This window comes from Polypterus senegalus, chromosome 1 (assembly GCF_016835505.1).
Source record: "Polypterus senegalus isolate Bchr_013 chromosome 1, ASM1683550v1, whole genome shotgun sequence".
NCBI classification, from domain to species: Eukaryota; Metazoa; Chordata; class Cladistia; order Polypteriformes; family Polypteridae; genus Polypterus; species Polypterus senegalus.
Genome location: NC_053154.1, coordinates 87,390,513 through 87,414,486, shown reverse-complemented (window position 1 = coordinate 87,414,486; position 23,974 = coordinate 87,390,513). Strand labels below are relative to the sequence as shown.

At 38.7% G+C, this 23,974-nt stretch overlaps 1 protein-coding gene across 2 annotated transcripts in view; it reads left to right on the top strand.

The window, feature by feature from the left end:
• Window positions 1-9,523, top strand: part of LOC120528763 (ankyrin repeat domain-containing protein 34A) — a 131,361-nt gene extending 121,838 nt beyond the window's left edge. For both annotated transcript variants that reach the window (XM_039752907.1, XM_039752904.1), the window contains exons 2-3: window positions 2,229-2,333; window positions 7,370-9,523. In XM_039752907.1, coding sequence (XP_039608841.1) covers window positions 7,435-9,057 — 1,623 coding nt within the window. In that variant the 5' untranslated portion in view covers window positions 2,229-2,333; window positions 7,370-7,434 and the 3' untranslated portion in view covers window positions 9,058-9,523. The remainder of the gene's footprint in view (window positions 1-2,228; window positions 2,334-7,369) is intronic.
• The last annotated feature ends 14,451 nt before the right edge of the window (window positions 9,524-23,974 follow it).

Genomic DNA, 23,974 nt, shown 5'->3' with positions numbered 1-23,974 from the left:
AACACTTGAGTTGTGACGTTGCAGCTCATTAACTTTGGTCAAGGCTCATGGCTATACTAGCAGATAACATTTCCGGTACCGTAATGCCATGGGAAAACGCATTTTTGTCAGAAGGCAGAAGTAAGAAAAGTTAATAAGTAACGCCGAAGATGCAGAATGATTCAATCACAAACGATAGTAATCATTTTGTACAAGTTCAGTGCTAACTAGGATCTGTCATGCAGGCCGCACAGATTTCTGTTGCGGGCCGTGTGTTTGACATGCCTGATATATGCTGTTAATCTTACAATATAAAATAACAAAGGAATGGTTGATTCTTTTAACTTAACTGTGTGTCTGCTTGATTTAATGTGGTCTGCTATTACTCTAGGCCGACTGGTTAGAGCTACAGTGCTGCACTTAAGCTTGTGTCCAGTTGTGTCTTGTGTAGAATATCATGTTCTCCTTGTGTCAGCGTGGACATTGTAAGGGCAATTCTGAACTAACCTTACATAAGTGTGTAACCTGTGATGGTCTGATGTGTTGTTGAGGATTGGTTCCTGCCATGCGCCTGATACTTCCTGGATAGGTCTTCCTTGATTCTGAATTTGATTAAGTGGGTTTGAGAATGCTGTTATGTTATATAGTATATTACCCCTGTAGTGGCACAGTAGTGAAGTGATTGATGCTGATGCTTTACATATAGATAGATAGATAGATAGATAGATAGATAGATAGATAGATAGATAGATAGATAGATAGATAGATAGATAGATACTTTATTAATCCCAAGGGGAAATTCACATAATCCAGCAGCAGTATACTGATACAAAGAAACAATATTAAATTAAATAGTAATAAAAATGAAAAAAAATTAAAATAAAATTAATGTAGATCCTGTGTGGAGTTTAATATTATAATTGTGTCTTTATGGGCTTTTCTTATAGTACTCTTGCTTTTCTCCCATATGCCTAAAATGAGCGTGTTAGATTGATTGGTGAAACTAAATCATCTCAGTTTTCCCAATGGGCCCTGTGATGAACTGGCATACTGTCCATGACTGTTTCTAGCCTTACATTTCATGCTGCCAGGATATGCACCAACTCTCGTGACTCTCATTTCGATTCGGCAGGATTAAGAATGTTATGTACTGTTGGATGGTTATGCTATTTGTCCAGCAGCTGGTCCACACTGAATAATCAGCAGCTTCCGTTGAACATACTGTCTTGCTTGCTTTTTTTCTGCTTGTATTATACGTATAACACAGAACATAAATACAGTGCTTGTTTGCACCCAACTGCCATGGACACAATATACCACAGTTAACACAAATTTAAATTGCTATTAAAGGGTCACATTCACCCTTTTTTTCTTCAAATACTCCTATTTTCTGCCCACATCCCATATACATGCATGTGAAGTTAACTCATAAGTCCAAATTGTCACTATGTGGGTGTGGGAGTACCCATTAATGTGCCCTGATTCCTACCCTGCCAAATGATAGGCTACAGCACCCTTGACAACGAAATGAATAAAAATGTTAGAAAATGGATGAATGGATAATGTTCCATTCATTTTTATACAATGGTTGAATTTAATGTAATTCACTTCACCCAAGTATTATAAGCTTTAGGAAGGCATTCTCATAAATACTAGGATTTATAGGGTTTTATTATTGTGTGTAGCAAGTACAGTTAAATTCGTGCTTGCATATACTATCTCAAAACCTATTTAATTGTTTTGCACCTCATACAGTGCTTTCTGTATCACCTATCTGTCTACCCATCCAAGTCTTAAAACAGGCCTAGACACCTGCACTAACTCAGGGCCAATGAAGAATCACTTAATGAATTAACCTTCATGTCTTTGGGATGAGTTATGGAAGCTATAAGGCTGGGTCTAGACACAGAGGAAACATGCAAACTCAACACAGACAGCACTTGAGCTGGGATTTCAATCCAAACTCATCACAGACAGCTACAGGACTGTGAGAGAACTGTAGCTCCACTGCACCCCTTTTTTGTACAGATGAATTGAACTAATTCTAAGCATTATATTTAGGGGGTTTCCTTTGCAAGTAACTGTCTCTCTGGTTAGAGTTGGTTCCTGCCTTTGGCTACAACCCTGAATTAGAATAAAATGTGTTATTTAAATGGATGAATGGATGAATATTTTCAAGAGAAAAGCATATACTGTATTATTACGTTAATATAAAAAATATGGATTGACATTTTGGTTTTACTTTTCAGCTTCAGACATCTCTGCTATACAAGGGCTTCACTCAAGAGAAATGTCTTGCAGAAATGAAACCATGCTTCATAGGGAAACATGATAATAACCCTCCAAGATCACTGGTAAGTAAGTCTTTGGAAAATTTCTCACTGTGATGGTCAAACCATATTGCAAACAGTCATGGAATTCACTCAGTGCACATTGTCAAAGTATTTCCCAAAATTAAACAAACATATCACCTTGGAAACACGTTAAAATAATTGAATGGCATTTTAATAAATCCAAATCAATTTAAAGAGCACCAATTTGTGCTAATTATTGATAGAGGCTCAGTTTGAGTGCCCTCCTCACTCACGCGCCAGCCTCTGTTCGAGTCAGTCTACCTCTCGACATGTGTTGGAGCATACCTTGCCTCCACATAGCTAGCAATACCTGTTTTTTCAACAGACATTATCATCTACAGATTGTTAAAGAGTAACATTTGACATTTTTGAGAGAGAGATCAGAGCTCCATGTGTTTTAGAGGGTAGCTGCTTATTGCCAAAGATATCACGACCATATGCTTTCCTCCCCACGCGGGGGACGTTCTCCCATCATAGCTGAACACAATCAGATACAGTGACCAATGTTTGACGTTGGAGTGTACCTTCCTTCCACTTGGCCAGAATTACATATTTTTTAATGATTTTTAAAGTTTGTCCTGTTGCTCTCCTATGTGGGCGGAGCCACGAGGGACAAAGTATGCTAGTAATCAGAATGTTTCCTGGACCATTTCAAACACCTTAGCATTACGTAATGATCAAAATGAGTTATGGACTCTGAAAGAGCTAATACTTGAAAATGTGTATTGAATACAGAGGTATTTATTAGATTTTCCTATATTCAGTATTCTGCTTATTTTAAAATGGATTGATGAACTCCTGCAAAAATATAGAATCAGTGCAATGATCTTTCTGCACCCACTCATTAGCACACATAGCCTGCTCCAGAAACAGACAGTTAGGTGGCTGCAACTACATAAGTATAGAATTCGGAAAAGGTCTGCAGTTTTTACACTAGAATGGGCAAGATACATGACTGAAATGAGTGACTGGCTTTGGTATGATTGTTGATGCCAGAAGTGATGCTAGCATATCAGAAACAGCCGTCCTCCTGTGACTTTCATACACTACAATCTTTTGAATATCCAGAGAATGGTGTGATAAACAATAAATATCCAATGATTTGCAGTAATACAAAAGCACCTTGTTAATGAGAGAGGGCAGTTGAGGATAATTAGACTTGTTTAAAGTAATAGAAGAGCTACCAAAAAAAAACAAATAGCAGCTTTTTACTACAGTGTGCAGAAAGGCATCACCGAGCACACAACACTTTGGACCTTGAAGTGGATGGGCTACAAGAGCAGCAGAACACAACATCATGCTCCACTCCAGTCACCTAAGGCAAGGGTTCCCAAACTTTTGGACGTCAAGTACCACCTGAGGTTAAGTGAGTTGTGTTGCGTACCACCCGCACCTTGTTGAAAGGGAGGGAGAGCTGTAAGGGGGGGAGTTCAGGTCTAAACCACCTCGAAATCTGAATAAAAGTTAAAGAATTGGAAGAAATTATGCATAAAATTAATGAAAAAATGTGTGCATGTACATAAATTGATAAATTACGCCCCGAAACTAAATCCTGCCTTCGGCCTGTATGTGACGCGGTTACCGAAGACGAAATGGTATCGGCTTTGTGCTTAGATATAGTGACTACGATACGATACAGCGGCAGTGCACGTAAAACAACAAATGCGAGCGGTTTCTGTGAGGCAGAGTTACCAAAGACTAAATAGTGCTTTCATCTAGTGACCAAAAGCTCAAACAGTGAAGAAGTAGAAGTTGACTTCCGCGAAACTGAATTATGGTATAGTTAAATGAACTAAATACTGATTCGAATAATAGGTTTTATTTATTCAGATGACGAAATGTCACACCACACTAAATTTGGGAATCCACGTATAATTGTATTTAAACAGTTTCATTGGTTTTTGCTCACAACAGGCTTGTCATAAAGGGTTTTGCACAGATAAATTAAATTTCAGGGACCGCGATGCGTACCACCTGAAAAGGCTCCGGGTACCACCAGTGGTACGCGTACCACAGTTTGGGAACCGCTGAGCTAAGGAACAGGAAGTTAAAGATGCAATGGGCAAGTGATCACCAAAACTGGATGAATGAAAACTAGAAAGACATTGCCAGGTCTATTAAATCTTGATTTATGTGGTGAAATGGAAATGGTTGCATTATAAATTATTTGGTGTAAACAGCATGAATCCACCCTGAACTGTGGCAGTAATGTAATGGTGTGGAGAATGTCTTCTTAGACCTCTTAATTCCAATTGAGCACCATTTAAATTTCATAACACAACGGAGCAGTGCTGAGGATCAAGTCTATCCCTTTCAATCATATTGTGACCATTTTCAAAGTGATACTTCCAGAAGGATATTTACTATGTCACAAAGCAGTCGTTTTTTCAAGGTAGTTTCAGTGACTTGTTCAGTCCCCCAGATCTCAATCAAAAGAGTACCTTAAGTTGAGGGGCATCACAAAGTTTCCTAAATGAATGTAAAACCTGCAAGACTGCATGATGCTACTCAGCATGGACCCAAAGTCCTTAAAGAATGCTTTCATCACTGTATTGAATCAACACTTTGAGGAATCCAGGTTTTTCTAGAGGCCAAACTGGGCCCTTCCTACAGTAGATAGGTTTATCTATCAAAATGGCCTCAGAGTATATAAGGCTTAATGGCTTCCAAGCATATTCAAATCTCTAGTCTACAATGTAAAGATCTTGGTAGTGTTTTGCTCAAAATGTATGCAAAGTTTTACAAAATAGATTTACTACCCCATAATAGCTTTTAATTCCTTCCACATATTACTATGATCTATGTACTTTTAGCTAGTTTGTAACATACAGTAGCTTCATAGATTGCTAACTCTTGTGGCACTCCTTTTCTCATGTCAGCTTATGAGCTATTGTACCTTTTAATACACTGATTTTTTATTTTGTGTACTTTCAACATTGTGATCTGTGAAATGTTTGAGCAGGAATTATCATTATTCTTTTTATAAATATCTTTTACATATCCAATTAGCATAGGCTGGTGATATTTATTAAACATGCTTTAGTTGGCACTTTTTTAAGAATTTATTTCTGAATTGAATAATTATGGTAATCAGTTTCTTAAATCATCTTTAATGTAATTAATTATGATCTTTTACTGAATTTTGACTTTTTACCGAATTTGAAAGAAAGGCAAACACTTTCATGTTCTTCCCGAACATGAAAGTCTGGCATTGCTACCTGTTGTTTCAGTTTGGGAATAACCTTGAAATGTGACTGAATGCCAAAGAAATACATTTTAAAAGTTTTTTTCAATTATGTAGATTGATCTAAAAACAAGTAATTATCCTTATACATATAAAAAGCTAGATCTTGCTGTCTGTCTGTTGTCTGGTAAAGATGTAGCTATGCCAGAGGACATGAATGAGATCCAACTGAAAGAGGCATGTGGTCCACAATGGACACCACCACCTGCTGGGCAGAGCGCAATGACTGACACTGTGCTGTATTGCAGGGCTGCTGTTCATAATGTAAAATGTCACTCACACTGCTGGTTTTGGTATATTGCAAATAGTACTCCTATAGATGGAGTTGGTCCCTGGTCTGTAGGGCAATGATTCAGATAGTGCTTGAAAGTATATCAGTTCAGCCAGCAACATGGAGTTACTTAATGTTCATTTATGGCAAAAAGGAAACAATTTTTCAGTTCTGGATAAATTTACCATGCTATCATCAAAGAAAACTGTACATTACTTAGTAAATACCATGCAGCATACACAAACAGGGCACAGAAATATACTGTTTTGGAATGCATTAGGGTGTTTCTTTATACATATCTCCAAACATCTTATAATAAAAAGTACAATGAAGCAAAAAATCTGTTCTTGCTATAACACTGCAGCAGCTCTTCAATGTCCCACTCTCTATCTGTTTTCTTACAACATGACATACACAAATAGGCCTCGAATCAGTCCTGACATTATAAATTTCAAATGGACGCAAAAAGAGCAAGTGCAGTGTGGACTTTGTGTCTGTCTAGTTCAAGCTTAACTCCTCTCTTACCTCCAGCACTGATGGCAGGAGTTTTGACACCTCTCAAGCCTGTACCACAATAACCACTTATGGGAAGTACAGACAAGAGAATGGACAGTATGAAGTCTTCTTTTGGTCAGTGTTAAGAATTGTGCAAAAGTTTCTTGCCTGGAAGCCTTCCAGACATAGTGCACAATCCTCTGTGGGATGCCTTAATGTTCAAATTAGACTTATATATCAGCCACTTTCATATAAAGAGGAGACATGCCAGTTTATTTAATAGAAAGTGTTTTGGTTTATGTGGAATGGGCTTATTAATGCTATTTCTTTTCCACATGTTACTAGAGTGCAGTATGTTGTGCCCATGAAAGTGTACTGGGAGGAAAATTCTGTGGTGAGAAGAACAGGCAGGAGCATCAGAGGCTTGGCTGGACATCTAGTAACCTATAAATGTTTGCTATGGTTTACCAGGAAAGGAAGGTGTTTCTAGATATTAAAGTCTTTATGGCCATAAGGCTTGTGAGCTTCAAGTTTGGAGAGACAGTTAGACAAGGGGTCAACTGGCAGAGGAAAGTAAGAAAGGTCAGAGATAAGAAGTGCAATGATTCAGGAAGAAGGTGAGGAGAAGAAAAGTATACTGTAATGAGTAAGCAGGCCATGAATCCCATGGGTTCGTCAGTAACCTCCTTTGCTTGTTCTACCCTTTTGTCTCCTAAATCTTTTGTCATGATGTAATTATTCCTTTGTTTATTAATAAAGCTCATTTTTCTGTTTTCACCCATGGTTCTCTGGTTGTTACTTCAGTTTGGGGATGACTCTCAAATGCCCCAAAGTTTTCAAAGGTAATCAGTCAGAAAGGCACTTTAAATTGTAATGCTATTTTGCGAGTATGTATCAGTTTAATGGTGGCAGAGGACGTATGGACAAATATACCTGACTAACAAGTAAATAGGTTTAAGTAAAAAAACATACTTAAGTACTATTAATTAACATATGGCTAATATTGTTATTTTGTTTCATTTCCAGGAATTACTGAATTCTCTCATACTACTTTCTCAACAATGAGGGCCTAGTGACAAAAACACATTGCCATGGGAGAAGCTGGAGCCCTCCAGACAGAAGGAAATGCCCTCCTTAAGGCTGTGTATCAAGGGAAATTGCGTTTGACTAGGCTGTTATTGGAAGGTGGAGCATATATCAATGAAGGCAATGAGCGCGGAGAAACCCCCATCATGGCTGCTTGTTTGGCAATCTATGATGATCCTCAAAACCAACAAAAGATTATTAAATATCTTCTAGAAAAGGGTGCAGACCCAAACATAGCTGACAAATCTGGTAGGACAGCTTTAATGCACGCTTGTGCAGAGAAAGCCAGCAAAGAAGTCATTTCCATGTTGTTGGAGTATGGAGCTGACCCCAGTTTGAAGGATTATGCTGGTTCTTCAGCCTTAGTACATGCCATCAATAAAGGAGACAGGGAAACCCTTCAGATTTTGCTTGATGCTTGTAAAGCCAAGGGTAAGGAGGTGATCATAATAACTACTGACACCTCCCCATCTGGTACCAAAAAGACAAAACAGTATCTGAACTCACCACCATCACCTGGCATTGAAGATAAGCTCTCACCAGTGGCTTGCATGTCACCTTCTGATGTGGAAATCCGTACCTCAGCATCTCCTGGGAGTGAAAAGGAAGAAGAAGGCATCTTTAGCTTTGCCCTTCAAACAGCACTACCTTTACCAACTGCTCGACATCCTGTTGAGAAAAGAGCCCCACTCTCTGGTCCAAAGAAGCTTCTTAAAAGGCTTAATTCAGAACCTTGGGGTTTGGTAGCTCCCTCAGTATTAGCTGCAGCATCTCAAGAGCAACAGCATTTGCAGAATCAGTCAGTAAAAAACATGTCAGTTGATGAAGAGGTAATGTCAGAACTTAATGGATTAAATATTTCAAATTCAACTAAGCCTTTCCTTTCTAGGCGACACAGCATTGAAACACCAGACCCATCCTCTCCAAAGATAATGGATCGTTCCTGTTCAGAGGATACTGCAACCCTTTATGGAACTTCTTGGGCTGATAAGGTTCAACAGCATCAAGCATTTCACAGAAGAAACACAGCTCCTGAATCTCAGGAAACTGGGCCTTCCACTACCTCTGGTCTAATATCCGCCAATACTCGCAGTTTGGCTCATCCCAAACTGACTCGAATGGAGCACTATGAGTCTGATACTCACCTGTGTCCAGAATCTATCCCTGGGTCTCCTGATTCCGGTCGTGTTTCTGTGGAACGGCGCAAGTACAATGCTTCTCCCCTCTCTTTACTCACAAGCTCTTCTAGGGAATCTCTTGAGAGCATCCCCAACTCCGTCTCCCCCATTACAATGAGACGGAGACCACCAGGGCTACTGGAACGTAGAGGGTCTGGCACTCTTCTCCTAGACCATATTTCTCACACTCGTCCAGGCTTCCTTCCTCCTCTTAATGTCAACCCTCACCGCCCTATACCAGACATCAGAGCAAATGGTAAACCCCCTTCTCCAGTGCATTCCACCCATAAGATCTTAGTGCCGGTGGCTCCGAGCTCTCCAAAACGCAGCGATTTCAAACACAAGAAAAAGTTAATGAGAAGGCACTCCATGCAAACTGAACAAATGAAACAGCTTTCGAACTTCCAAGAGGTTTTTGCAGAAAAAATGATTGAGTTTACCGGTGACTGATTAAAAAGGTTAAAATGTGCAAGTTTAGCATAGGAGGAGAGAACCCAAATGAAAAATTAAAATAGTAATTTAGTTCATTATACAATATGGTTTAGCTCATCCTCTTACATGTTGTTGTTAACATATTCATTTACCTGACCATAGCTTCACTCATTTTGTAACAATGGAAGAGCAAGTAATAAGTTTTAAAAAATGATCAATTAAACCATGTGACTAAAGGATGAAATGATATGCTGTATATACTGTATACATCTACAAAGAAAATCACTATTTTGTTCACACAAGACATTTATTATAATTTAAAAGTGCAATGCTTTTAATTTCTGTCCCTGAAGAAGGACTATGCAGTTTGAGATTTTTTTGCTCTTAATGCAGTACATTAGAAATTGCCTGCCTTAGTAAGTTGCAGAAAGGAGGACACACTTTACTATCTTATCAGAAATCAAACTGAAGATCGCTAAGCACAATACCCTGTCAAAAGTGCTTTTCCCATTTCACAATTATTTACTTTTTTTTTTTTTTTGCTGAAGCATTTTGGAAATCTTGAATATCATACAATGTTGAAGGTTCTGGTCTTTTTTTATCTTAAATTCTTGTTATATTTAGGCATATCGAATTAGCAATTCTATAGTAGTACAATATGTATTGATAGCAGTATAGCAGTGTGTACAGTATAAGTGTCAAGGTCAGATGTTTACATTATTGTGGGGATAATTTTCAGAAATCCTTACAACAGAAGGACAACTTGTGCTCGTGTGTTGTTCCCTTTGCACTTTCTCAGTAGATTTTAAAATGACTAGAGTCAAGTATGATTCTAAAATAGAATTTAGATAGATAAATATATATATATATATATATATATATATATATATATATATATATATATATATATATATATATGCACAGTACAGAATATTATTACCTACAAAACATGGAGAGGTACAGAAAATTTGTGGTGAAAAAAAAAGTGAGACTTCAGATCACTGAATTTCAGCTTTACATATACTTTTTAATATTTGTACATTATTATATAAGTTTTGTTATTTATTTATTTATGTATGTATTTATGTGTCATTTTAAAGTCCATATCTTTTGTTACAATATATTTAATACAGTATTTTTATTTATTTATTTATTTATTTATTTATGTATGTATGTATGTATGTATGTGTAGTTTTTGTTCAATTGTTGGATAATGACTGGGCAATTTTAAAGTCTCTATCTTTTGTTAATATATTTTAAATATATTTAATACAGTATTTTTATTTATTTTTGTATTGTTTTCTTGTTGAGGAAAGTAGGAATTTCTGCTGAAAGAATGCACTTATCATATTATTTATTAAGCTACAAGGTCAAAAGTGAGTAAAAACACTTATGAAGGTCATGCTGTGGCCTAAAGGTCTAGCTAAATAAGAAGTACATTTACTGACAAATTGACACAGATTAGGGGTTGCAATAAAATTCAATTCAATTCATTTCTGTTTACTTTTTAAATACATTTCCACTTCTGAGTGCTGTGCACTATACAATAATTCCAAATATGGTCCGGCTCAAAGAAATGTAACATAAAACATTATTTTAAAACATAAACAAAGAAATATTATGCAATAGATATAAAAGAATATACAGTACACACAAATACAGTATATATAGTGAAATAGGAAGAGTGAGTGAAGAGTGCTGCAGGGCCCAGGAATGAGGCATTTAAAGGAGAACATACTGCATTTTAATGTATATCTATAGGATTCAGTATCAACACTATCCAAAGAGAAGTATTAGAATACACATTCAGACACCCAATAGGAAATCATCAAGCACATTTTTAATGACAGATACATGGCAATAAACTGATTTCAAACAGTTAAGACCATACTAGAAACAATATTCTGGCTCAGGCTGTTATTTAGGAGGGATGATCAATACATTGATTATTAAAGGCTTACTGAACAAATCTTCACTAAATATTTCAGAAAGAAGTGTACTATATATCCTAATCTCTGATACATGTGTTTTCAAATATCATGCTGCTTAACTTCTTTTTTTCTTTTACAGTCAGTTTTTGACAGTATTATGTATATAGGCAACATTTTAGGCAATTTTTTTTTTGTCTGCGGTAATGATTATAACACAGCAGAATGTACTGGTTTGTGTGCACATGCACGTAGAAAGGTTTACAGTTTTACCAGACACCTAACGTCTGTCGACATTTAAATAAAAGCTTCCGTACATACAGTGTGCACTGCTACTGTATATGCTTTCCTAACAACCATAGCCAGAAGGCACAATAATTTCATGACATTATGCTTTATAGTGCACCACTCGTATGCACCTTTATCTCAAAGCACTTTATAGAAGTACAATATAACTTTTCAAAAGAAAATGATTAACTGATCCATATGTAGAGAAAAGAGAAACCACATGTAGTAAGCTTACATTTAAAAGAAAATGACATTAATTGAGTGTCAAGGACAGATTCAAAAGTACAAGTAGGTTAAAATATAAGATTCTGACTGCAGTTAGGACAGGCATGGATGTTTGGACATAGTGAATCTGTTCAAGTCGTGGGTATCTAAAAATGGAAACAATTTTTCATCTTGAGCAGCACAGTGATGATCTTGTACAGTAAGTGAATATAATTTTAGAGAAATGAGCAGAAAGCCAAAGTTTAGTCTAGTAGGTATTAAGAAAATTGTCCACAAAGTCTGTTCCAAGTAGGATTTCTCTAAAAAATGGTGCTTCTAAACATAAAGATTGTTTGACTAGTTGATGTGCAATATATTAGTTAGTGGATGGATTTATTACTTTACTGACCAGCGAGTTCCAGCATTGAACTACTGAAAATGTAAATGAAGAATGTCATTGAGCACCATGATTGTGTTATTAGTATAGTTCTTCAGATACTCATGTTATATTTTGCTGTATTATTTATCAAATCAATCCATTTTCTGGAATTACTTTTCTGTTAAAGGGGTGTAGAAGCCTAAAGCAAGACAGAAACCAAGCCTGGGTGGAACACTAGTTAACACTCATTGATCATGGGCTAGTTTGGAGTTTCCAAATAACTTAACATGCTCACCTTTGGAATGTATATAGAGGAGAATAGTTTTCAGAAGAAACTTACATGAGCCTGACAGAGAAGTGGAAACTCTGCACAGATGGTTTCTGGGTTAAGAACTGAGCCCAGATCTCTGCAGCTGTAAATCAGCAGTACTAAGAATTACACTACTACCATCAGATTAGATTAGATTAGATTATTCTGGAGCATTGCATTGATTTGTGCTACTGCCTTACACATTCTAGCACCCTGGGTTTGTATCCTGTTCCTGGCCATTGTCTCTGCCGAGTCTACACGTTATACCTATATCTGCAATAGACTTCCTCCAGAAGTCCTCAGCTTCTTTCCATATTCCCAAAGACATGCAGTTGAGGTGAATAGAAATCTCTAAACTAGCCACATGACAGTGGGTGAGAGGAGTCTACAATAGAACAACCATGACCCTAAATTGGAAAAATGTGTTCAGAAAATGAATCGATATATTAGTTCTTAATTCTTTATTGGTTACCCCCATGTTCTCGTGAGTCTCAATAGTTGCACTAAAGTGTACATTTTCTGTTTGGACTGTGTTTATTCAGGATGGCTATTGAAGTTACTGCTGCCAGAATTGATCTCCAATACCAAGATTAAGACTAAATAGATATGCATCTTCCAAAGACTTTATTATTCTAACAGGTGAAGTCCTCCAAAATGAAAGCTCACCAGAATGCACAAAATTATTTGTTTAATCTTTTTTTTTAATCTTCCAAAAACCTGGGTATCTGTTAGAGCATTACCTCCTTTTTCCTTAAGGCCTAATTGTACTCAAAACTGAACAATATGCTCAGGGACGTTCTTGCCAACACTCAAGCATGTAACCCTGCATGACACACCTACAGGTTCCTTCTTCTAGCAATCGCACACAGCTCCAAATAATCTAGGTGGTCTGTGTATGAAAGGGGCAGTCCATACATTAGAATAGAAAGCCCCTAAGTGAGTGCTTCCTTTTTCCACACAGACATTGTCAAACAGCAAATATAAACATTCAACCCCTTAAAACAGAGGACAGTCATACAGCACTCTTCCCAGCTGCTATGCCATTATGTTAAGTAAGGTTGCACTTTGAATTGTGCTTTGAGTAGTAATGGGAGAATATTTTCTATAGAGAAGGCATAGTCTTTGCATTTTGGCAATGCTGATGTGCCGGTGCTCCAATTTCTCCAAATTACTTTGAAAGGGCAAGTGTAATAACGGAATGTTTTTTTTTCTTCCTCTTCAAAACTCACCCATTTTACAGGCAAGTAAAACTTACTACTGTAGATTGCAACTTGCATTGCTGCAGAACTGATCTACTCAAAGGTAAAAAGTTATTCTGCAGCTAAGATAATTCATTTTGGGATTTAATTTAGAAAATGAGTGCATCTCGAAGCATACCATAAGTAGTGTTGACTAGGGTACACGTTTATTATCCCAGTGGAAAATTTGTTTCTTTTGTATGAAACATAGGATATTCTTACACAAATATAAGACAATAAGCCATGAGAAAACAAGTGACAACCATTGTTCTATTCTAATTAATACACACACTCATGAGTTTTATACAAATGTGTTTTCACATTTTCTGTTATGCTAATACGGTATATGGCCTCCACATATGAATTAAACTGGACTAACTGGATCTGGTTTGATAATGGATAGGATTGATGCATGTTTGGAAAATTTAAAATCTAGACTCCATCACTGATTTTTGTAGAACATTATGTGACTCAATAGTACAAATTTATTTTTGTATAGGATGTGTAAAGAGAGACAAACACAGGAAAACGTTTGGGGGAGCCACCCCGTATATTCTACGTTTCTCGGAAGATAAAGGTTGTGTGATACTCCGCCGAGTCGTCAACAAAGACTGACTGCAGTGCAAAGGTGGTGGGCTTTTATAGTGGAGGGACTGGAAGAGACGGGTCATCAGGAGGGAAGGTGAATGTGAGGTTGTCAGGGGTTATGGTCGGAAGCCGGAAGAGGAAGGACATTAGTTCTTACTGCTCCAGAAAGAATGGGAGAAAAGGCATTAGCACACTTGGTCACCCCCTATACCTACGCTTCAGCGTTAGTTAGACCCCCGTGCTGCATCTCATGCGCACGTGTGTGACAGATGATTGAGAGATAGATTTGCTGTGGAAGTGTTAGATGTTGTATTGAAGAGAAGCAGATCAAAGTGGTTTTGACATGTGAAGTAAAAAGGCAGAATATGACTAAGAAGGAGTTGGAAGGGATGAGGCCAAGAGGAAAGCCAAAGAAGATGTGGTTGAAGGTAGTGTCAGAAGAGATAAAAAGAATGGGTCTCACCTGATCAGTGATGATGATGGGTACAATGGCCACCTTTTGTTTCTGAATTTTTCGTATGCTTCCTCCATATATTCATATTCTCAACCTGTTTAGTCTAAGATTACATAGGTTGAAGAATATCTTTTCAGAACTAGAAGCAAGACGGAAATGAACAATGGTTGGAGTGTCTGGTCATCACACAGCACACTCACTCACAACATCAGTTTAGAGTCAACAAGCAAACCATTTTTACACATATGAAAATATATCAAGACACCAGACGAATGTCTAAACTCCATGCAGACAGTGACCAGGTAGGATCACCCAAGTATCTTGGAGGTGTAACACACCAGCATCCACCCATTTATTATCATCATCATTATTATTATTTTCTACAACACACTACATGGTTATAAGGCATCTGAAGACACAACATGACTTAGTGCTAAAGAAATGATCTCATTGTAATCTTTTCACTTAACACAACTAAGATGAGAAAACATAACAATTTCAATGGAATTTGGCTGAAAGATGAAATTTATGAGCTCTCCTATTAGGAACCTTATTTGGCAACTACATTATTACTTGTGCATCCAACAATATTCTCAACCTGCTTTTTAAATGATACTTCTGCGAGGAATACTAAATCATTATGCAACTGAAATTGCTGACACAAAAGTGCTACCCTTGAATATTTTACCAAATTGTGAGTGTTGTGTTTTAAAAAAAAACACTTTCATTAGGAAGCCACTTGCATGTAGTATTCCTATGCAATCAGAATAATATTGTGAAGTGAGCTGTGTCTTGATCGCAGTACATTTGAAGTAGTGTCAAATAGATGAGTCAGGAGTACTCGTCAATGGTTTCTTTACATGACCAATACACGTGGGTCAGGAATATTTGTAGGTGAATCTACCCGTGCTTGTGGTGCATTATCAGGTATTGGATATCCTAAAATGAGCATTCAACAACAGTCCTTGCGGTGTAATTGAATTTGTCAGTACTGCACTCAAAAGCTATGTGACTTATCCTTAAAGAGGTTAGGCCGCCCATCCATCCATCCATTTACCAACTTGCTGAATCCGAACACAGGGTCACAGGGGTCTGCCGGAGCAATTCCCAGAGTTAGGCCACCCCTTAATTTAAAACTTTACAATCCAGATAGCCTGCAAAATGTAGAAATATGCCTTCTGGCTTTTGTTCTAATGTTGTCTTCTATATAAATAGCACTTAACGCACATGTTTTAAATGTTTTATGAGGTGAATATATATATATATATATATATATATATATATATATATATATATATATATAGTTATAGATATTTTTTAATCTATCAAGAAAATGTTGTACTGTATCATACAAGTATATGCCTGTATTTAGAGAATAAATGAATCCATGTATTGATACTCCATGATATGAGCTTTTGAAATAGATGCTCCACTTGTTTGCACTTATTTTGTTTAAAGGTAATTAACTAGCCTTGTGTAAAAGTGTTTAAACCAATCTATTACACTTCTAACTCTTGTACAATAGTTGGAATTTGTGCTGTGTTTTAGGGTGTTTAAAGGTTCTAATATTAAACGTGTATCTCTGTTTGAAAGTGCTCCTGCTAAAAAACCCACATGCACATATACATATACCAACACACATATATATATATAAAGTATATATAAATATATATATATATATAACAAAAAAATAAGTTGTAAAGTATTTATAAATCAGGTCAGATATGTTCATATATATGTTTTATGCCTAAGAGCACAGGTAAATATAAAGAAATGTTATTTTTATAATTATCATTAGGAAATTCTGCACATTTGTGTCTTTTTTGTTTTTAGGAGATGTATTCAATTTGTTTTTAAATGTAAGAATATGTGAAGTAATAAAAGAAAACTACAGAAAAAATAAACTGTGTCATATTTAAAGAAAATCAGAATTCGCTTATTCATTTTTTACCACTTATCCGAGATCAGGCCACAGGGGCAACAGTCTTAGCAGTGAGGCCCACATTTTCCTTTCCCCAGCCATGCTTGCCAACTCATACTGTTTGATCCCAAGGCGGTTCCAGGCCATCTGGGAGATATAATTCTCCCAGTGAGCCCTGGGTCTTTTCCAAGGTCTCTTTTCAGCTGGTTGTGCTTATAAAACCTCCACACGGAAGCATCCGAGAGACCTCTGTATCAGATGGCCAAACCACCTCAATTGGCTCCTCTTGAAGTGGAAGGTCAGTGGCTGTACTCCGAGAATCTCCTGGACATCTGCGCTTCTCACTCTATCTCCAAGGGAAAGCTCAGCCACCCAGTGGAGAAAGCTCATTTTGTCTAGTTGTACCCACAATCTCACTCAAACTCATGACAATAGGTGAGGGTAGGGATGTAAATCGACAGGCATATCAAGCTTCTCCTCAAGACCATCTTCAACACCACATTTCAGTACAGCAACCGCATAACTGTGCTCACCACCCCTATCTGTCTGTTAATCACATCATCCCTTTTCCCCGCACTTGTGAACAAGACTCCAAGGTACTTAAACATTTTCACCTGAGGCTGTAAGTCTCCTCCCACTCAGAGAGAACAGTCCATCTTTTTGCTACTGTGGACCATGGCCTCAGATTTGGAGGTGCTGATCCTCATCCCAGCCGCTTCACAGTCATAAAGTCGCAAAACTGTCCCAATGTGTCTTGAAATTCACGGCCTGATGAAGCCAACAGGACCATTTCTTCTGCAAATAGCAGTGATGCAATTCTACGGCCAATGAACTGGACCCCCTTCCCTCCCTAGATGCACCATGATATCTTCTCCATTAAAGTCTAAAGCACAGCCCTGGCAGAGTCCTACACCCACTTGGAATGGTCCTGGTATTTTTCTGAGTATGCAGACACAGCTCTCATTGAGATTATACAGGGACAGACTAGTTCTTATTATGGGCCCTGGAGCCCCATATTGTCCCAGCACCCTCCACAGAGTCCCTCAAGGACCCCCTCATGAGGGTAAAGAGCTGGTCTACAAGTCAGAGTTGTTGTTAATTTATCATTTGATTTGAAAGAGATAATCATCAAAACAATTTTTAGTGTTGCAAAGAAATATTTTTTTCACAAATAGAACACTTGACAATTGATCAGTTTCTGAACATGCTTAGCCCAGAATGCTTTATCTGCAGTTTTCTGCCATACAGTTATGTAACAGACCTGCACTGATTTTTTTATAGCTTTTTGTGCTGAAAAAAAGCAATTCTGTGTACATTTGTTGTTTCGCACAGATCCTTTATAGTTAATGACATCACAGCGTGGTTCAGGTTTAAATTTGCCTTCAGGAGAACAGCTACAGCATTTTAGAATACAAATGGAAATCATGTCATATTAGGCCTACTGCAGGGATTAGGAAACACTCCTGTGTCTTTCAGACTTTAAAACATTCAGGCCTTTTTCTGCCAACAAGCTAAAAAAGTTCAAGAGCTTTTAATTTTTTTTCCCATATTAATTTCTGGATTTTCTTGCATATACAGTAGTACTGCTCAATCCCTTGGCAGTCAAATGTAGACTATTCCATCAGGAAATCTCTGTCCTTATTCTATGTTCTAAATTTTAATTCTTCAGAATTTACACTTATTTTTAAAATACAAATTGTTTTTCAATCCATCTGTCTATTGATTTTAGAGTCATGGGGAGCCAGAGCCGTTCCTAAAGGCATTAGGCACAAACTAACCCTTAATGGTGTGTCTGTCTATCACACTGCACAATCTAAGACTAATTTCATGTCAGGATGTAGTACAGATTTTCAGAAAACACAAAAACATCAATCAAACCCATTAATTAGAATAGTCAAATTAATTAATACAACACTTGAGGAAACCAGCTGAAAATAAGGGGGGAAGAGTACTTAAGATAAAAGCCGGGAAGCACGACTTTTCAAACTAACAGTCACCGGAATCTGAAACAAACTACCAAGACATGTAGTAGAAAGCCTGATCAGGTTTAACAGCCATGGGATTGACATATTGGGATATCTTACAATAAACTAACCAAAAGAGCTGGATGGATGGAATGACCTTACGTACTTATGTCGCCTGACTTAACTTGTGCATATTTGGGAGCACCTGGAAAAATTTTTATACAGTAATGCAAAAGATGAGAGCCAGAATGTTTATTAACTGCTCAAAAAATTAAAGGAACACTTTGGAAACACATCAGATCACAATGGGAAAAAAAAAATCATGCTAGGAACGAAAGGATGCCACATTGTTTGATGGAAATTAAAATTATTAACCTACAGAGGGCTAAATTTAAAGACACCCCAAAGATCAAAGTGAAAAAATGATGCTTTAGCCTAGTCTATTTTGTCAAAATTTCATTGCAGAAACTCAAAATCATTTTCAGTAGTTTGTATGGCCCCCACGCGCTTGTATGGATGACTGACAACGTTGGGGCATGCTCCTAATGTGAGGAGGGATAGTGTCCTGGGGGATCTCCTCCCAGATCTGCACCAGGGCATCACTGAGCTCCTGGACAGTCTGAGGTGCAACCAGGCGGCATTAGATAATAATAACAATAATAATAAGTTACATTTATTGAGCGCCTTTCACAAACCCAAGGTCGCTTTACATACAGAGTAAAAAAAAAAATTACACAGATGACAAAAGTTTTCAGTTGAGATTTACAACAGCAGAAAGAGGAGAAGACTGAGGAACAGAGTTCCAGAGTTGAGGGGCTATAGCACTCAAGGACCTTCCTCCCGTGGTGGAGAGTCTTGTGCGTGGGGCAGTAAGGAGATTACTGCTTGAGGACCTGAGAGAGAGACAAGGAGTGTAAGGAGCAGAGTGAGGTAGAGGGGGGCAAGGTTATGTAGGGCTTTGAAGGTCACAAGCAGAATCTTGAATTTAATCCTTGATGGAACCAGTAACCAGTGAAGCTAGGAGAGAACAGGGGAGATGTGAGCAAAACGTTTTGTGTGGGTGAGGAATATGGCTGTGAAGTTCTGAATATACTGTGGCTTCTGTATAGATGTTGCAGGGAGGTCAATGAAGAGGGAATTACAGTAATCAATACAAGACATTATGAAACAATGAACCAGAGTTTGAGCATCATTAAAGGACAGAAATGGACGGAGGAGGGCAATGTTACAGAGATAATAGAATAAAATTTTTAGAAAGAGACCCAATGTGTAGCTCAAAGTTAAGTGATGAATCAAACAAAACTGTGACCCGACATTTGCGCAATAGACATATGCGCACCGACAAAATAGCGCCGATTAAAACGCCCCGACAAAAACGCCTCGACAAAATCGCGAAAGTTTCATTAAATATGAATTACTAGTTTAAAGCATATATAATAATGTTTATTTTAGAAGTCAAGATTATGAGATGCGGCATGCCATCAGCACGCCACGCAGATAGTCCTTAAGATCACGCCCTGCATATGTAGGAAGAATTGCAGCAAGGGCGTCCCACTCTCTTGGCATCTGTCGCGATTTTGGCGGTGCGCATTTGTCGAATACCAGTTAGCGGGTTTGTCGGCTCTCATTTGTCGGTCGCGGTTTTGTCAGGGCGCATATGTCTATCGCGCTTTTGTCGATGAACCAAACAAAACGCCATGATTTGTGACGACAGGAGCAGGTTTAACAAGCGTACCATCAACAGAAATAGAGAATCTGGATGCCTTAGAAAGTAGAGATTTTGGACCTACCAGTAACACTTCAGTTTTATTGGCATTAAGTTTGAGACAGTTCTTTTCCATCCATAGCTTAAGATCAGTGATGCAGTCAGTGAGTGTGCTGGGAGGTATCTGTAGGAGAGTCTGTACTAAGATACAACTGTATATCGCCTGCATAACAGTGGAAGTTAAGGCAATGTCTGCAAATAATCTGACCCAAAGGAAGGATATAAAGTAGAAAAAGTAATGGCCCAAGGACTGAACCCTGAGGGACACCATGCGACACAGGTGAGGTGGAGGATTTATATTGTCCTAGTGTGACAAACTGTTGCCTATTAGAAATATATGATATGAGCCATTCAAGGGCTAAACCAAAGATGCCAACAGCAGAAAGACATGACAGGAGGATTTCATGATTGAACAGTGTCAAATGCTGTACTTAAGTCAAGAAGGAGGAGAATATTAAGGAAACCGTAATCTGCAGACCGGAGAAGATCATTGACTAGTCTGAGAAGAGCTGTCTCATTGCTGTGCTGTGTACGAAAGCCAGACTAAAAAGGCTCATAGAGTGTATTATCTAGAAGAAAAGCATGGAGTTGTGTAGCATCCACACGTTACATCACCTTAGCCAAAAAAGGGAGAATAGAGATAGGCCTGTAACTGAAGAGAAAGGAAGGATCCAGGTCAGGTTTTTTAAGGATTGGGGTAACTGAAGCAATTTTGAGGGCAGTAGGGACAGAACCTGAAATGAAACATGCATTTATCAATGAGGCAACAGGACTACTAATTATGGATGAACATGTCTTAAGCAGAGAAGTGGGGGCAGGATCAAGCAGACAGGAGGTGGAAATAGACTTATTAATAAGTTCAGAGATGGCAAGAGAGTCAACAGGCAAGAAATAAGTGAGTCTTGATGATGAAGATGGCAGATCAGAATGAGTGAGTGATTGAGTTGTGGAGGGGAACATGTGATAGATTTGATCAATTTTGGTATTAAAGAAATGTTAGAAAGCCTGACACTGTTCAACTGTATTGGGGCATGCTAGATAAGGTGACCAGAATTTTTTGGGCCAATCTGGGGACATGGGGGGATGGGGGGGGTGCTAGAGGAGCATAGACTACATACAAAGCGAAAGCTTATCACGTGATTTCTCGCCAAAGTTGCAGGAATGTGGTACAGCATAACCTCCGTCAATACACCGCGCATGCGTGCCGAGTTCAATTTATCCTGGTGATGAGATACATTCAAAAAAGTGAACCAGCTGAAAGCAGGGACGAAATCTTAAACCGGGGACAAAATGGGGACATGTTTCTGAGTGGGGACAGTTGTCTGAAAACGGGGACTGTCCCCGGAAAATGGGGACGGATGGTCATTTTATGCTAGAGGAGAAGGTTTGAGGAGTTTATTAACAGTTCTAAAAAGAGTTCTAGGCCTAGTCTTAGCAACATTTATGAGAGAGGAATAATAGTTGGAGTGAGCAGTGTTAAGGGCATCCCTATATCTAAGTATGTGCTCAGTGTAAAGCTGTGAATGAACTATGAGGCCTGTTTTCTTATAAAGCCATTCAAGACGCCGGCTAGTGATTTCCATAGCTCTAAGCTCATCGGTGTACCAGGGACAGGAGCGGGAGGCTGGAACATGCCTAGTCCTTAAGGGAGCAAAGTTATCTAACAGTTGGGAAGCACAGCTGTTTTAAAGGGAAACCATGTTTTCAGGAGAGGGAAGACTATGCAATTCAGAAAGAGACAAAGACAGAAGGGAAGCAGCAAATAAATCAGAATTAACAGACCTAATGTTGCGATAGGAGACAGACTTTTTCTTGGCAGATGTAGTGGTAATAATGCTAAAGTTACATTCAATAAGCTTATGATCAGAAATGCCAGACAGTGAACCTGAGAAAGAGACATTATTCAAGCCATTTGAACAAAGCAAGTCAAAAATATGACCCTGAGTATGAGTGGGGAAATCCACATGCTGTGTGAAGTCTAAACAATCCAAAGTTGAGATAAATTCAGCTGTAAGAGAGCAGTTAATATCCACATGAATATTAAAATCAGCAAGTAAAATTACAGCAGAGCAAAGAGATGAGACTACAGTGAGAAGCTCATTAAATTCAGACAGAAAGTTCACCACAGATTTGGGAGGGCAATAAACTAACAACAGCAGCACAGGAGGGGAGGAAACCATTTTTACAGCAATATATTCAAAAGATGTGACTTCAAAAAAGGAGAGTTCCTTCATTACTAAGGTAGATCTATAAACCACAGCCAGGCCACCCCCTTTTCCTGTTAATCTGGGTTTAGATATGTGGCTATAGCCTGGAGGAGACAGCAAGTTTAAATGTAAATAGTCACCAGGTTGTTGCCAAGTTTCTGTAAGAAGAAACATGTCCACTTGCTTCTGGGAGATGAGGTCATTAATCAGAGAGGTTTTGTTAGTGATGGAGCGAGTGTTCAAAAGGGCGAGCCTAAAGTTGGAACAGCCGGGAGAGTAGGGCACAGACACTTCCTGAAGAGGACGAAGATGGCCTATGTTTATTCCTCGGATAGCCCTAGCATTACGCTAGTGAACACGGTGAGATGTCAATATACATGGAATCGACGCGTCCGAGCCATAGATCAGTGAGGGGCCTCTTTTAGACCGGTGAATATAGCGAGGATGCCAAATAAGTCCAAGCGACTGGCAAAAACTATAAGTCAGGGAGACCAATCATGGATGACACTAAAGATTTTTAGGTTCATATGGAGAATATATGAGCTGCATTGCCAAAAAAGTAGAAATGACAACACACAGCACAACTCCAAACCAGAGACAGAACAGGCTAAGAATATCCAGACACCGGTGGACACTGCCAAGAGCGAACAGAATGCCACACAACTCCAACTACATACTGTAGCCAACCAAAATCTCACTGCATAACCAGCTAGAAAAGGAAAAGCACAGCGGGCAGGCTGCACATTCACTGTTCAGACTGGAGACTGCAAATGAAGCAAGAGTAGATTTATACTCACAGCAAAGGCAGTAACAGAAGAGAAGGAAGAGAGCTTGCGCAGGACTGAAGCAGGTGTAATCTAGGCAATCGCCAGTGACATTCGTAAGTAAAATTCAAAAAGAGCAGTCAAATCAGAAGATAAAGGTGGAAAAGTCCAACAGGACAAATCAAAACAAATGCAACAACACCGGTGAGAAGCAGCAGCCAAACACGCACAGCATACTCTCAACCGGAAGTAACAAAGAGTAATGCATAATTAGATGGACTGAAAAATAATGTTCCAGAGGTGTTCTATTGGAATTAGGTCAGGTGAGCGTGGGGGCCAGTCAATGGTATCAATTCCTTCATCCTCCAGGAACTGCCTGCATACTCTCGCCACATGAGGCCGGGCTTTGTCGCGCATCAGGAGGAACCCAGGACCCACTGCACCAGCATAGAGTCTGACAATGGGTCCAAGGATTTCATTCTGATACCTAATGGCAGTCAAGGTGCTGTTGTCTAACCTGTAGAGAGGTCTGTGTGTCCCTCAATGGATATGCCTCCCCAGACCATCACTGACCCACCACCAAACCGGTCATGCTGAGCAATGTTATAGGTAGCATAACGTTCTCCATGGCTTCACCAGACCCTTTCATGACTGTCACATGTGCTCAGGGTGAACCTGCTCTCATCTGTGAAAAGCACAGGGTGCCAGTGGTGGACGTGTCAATTCTGGTATTCTATGGTAAATGCCAACCAATTTCTACGGTGCCAGGCAGTGAGCACAGGCCTATAGAGGATGTCAGGCCCTCAGGACACCCTAATGATGTCTGTTCCTGAATGTTTGGTCAGAGACATTCACACCAGTGGCCTGCTGGAGGTCATTTTATGGGCTCTGGCAGTGCTCATCCTGTTCCTCTCCTTGCCCAAAG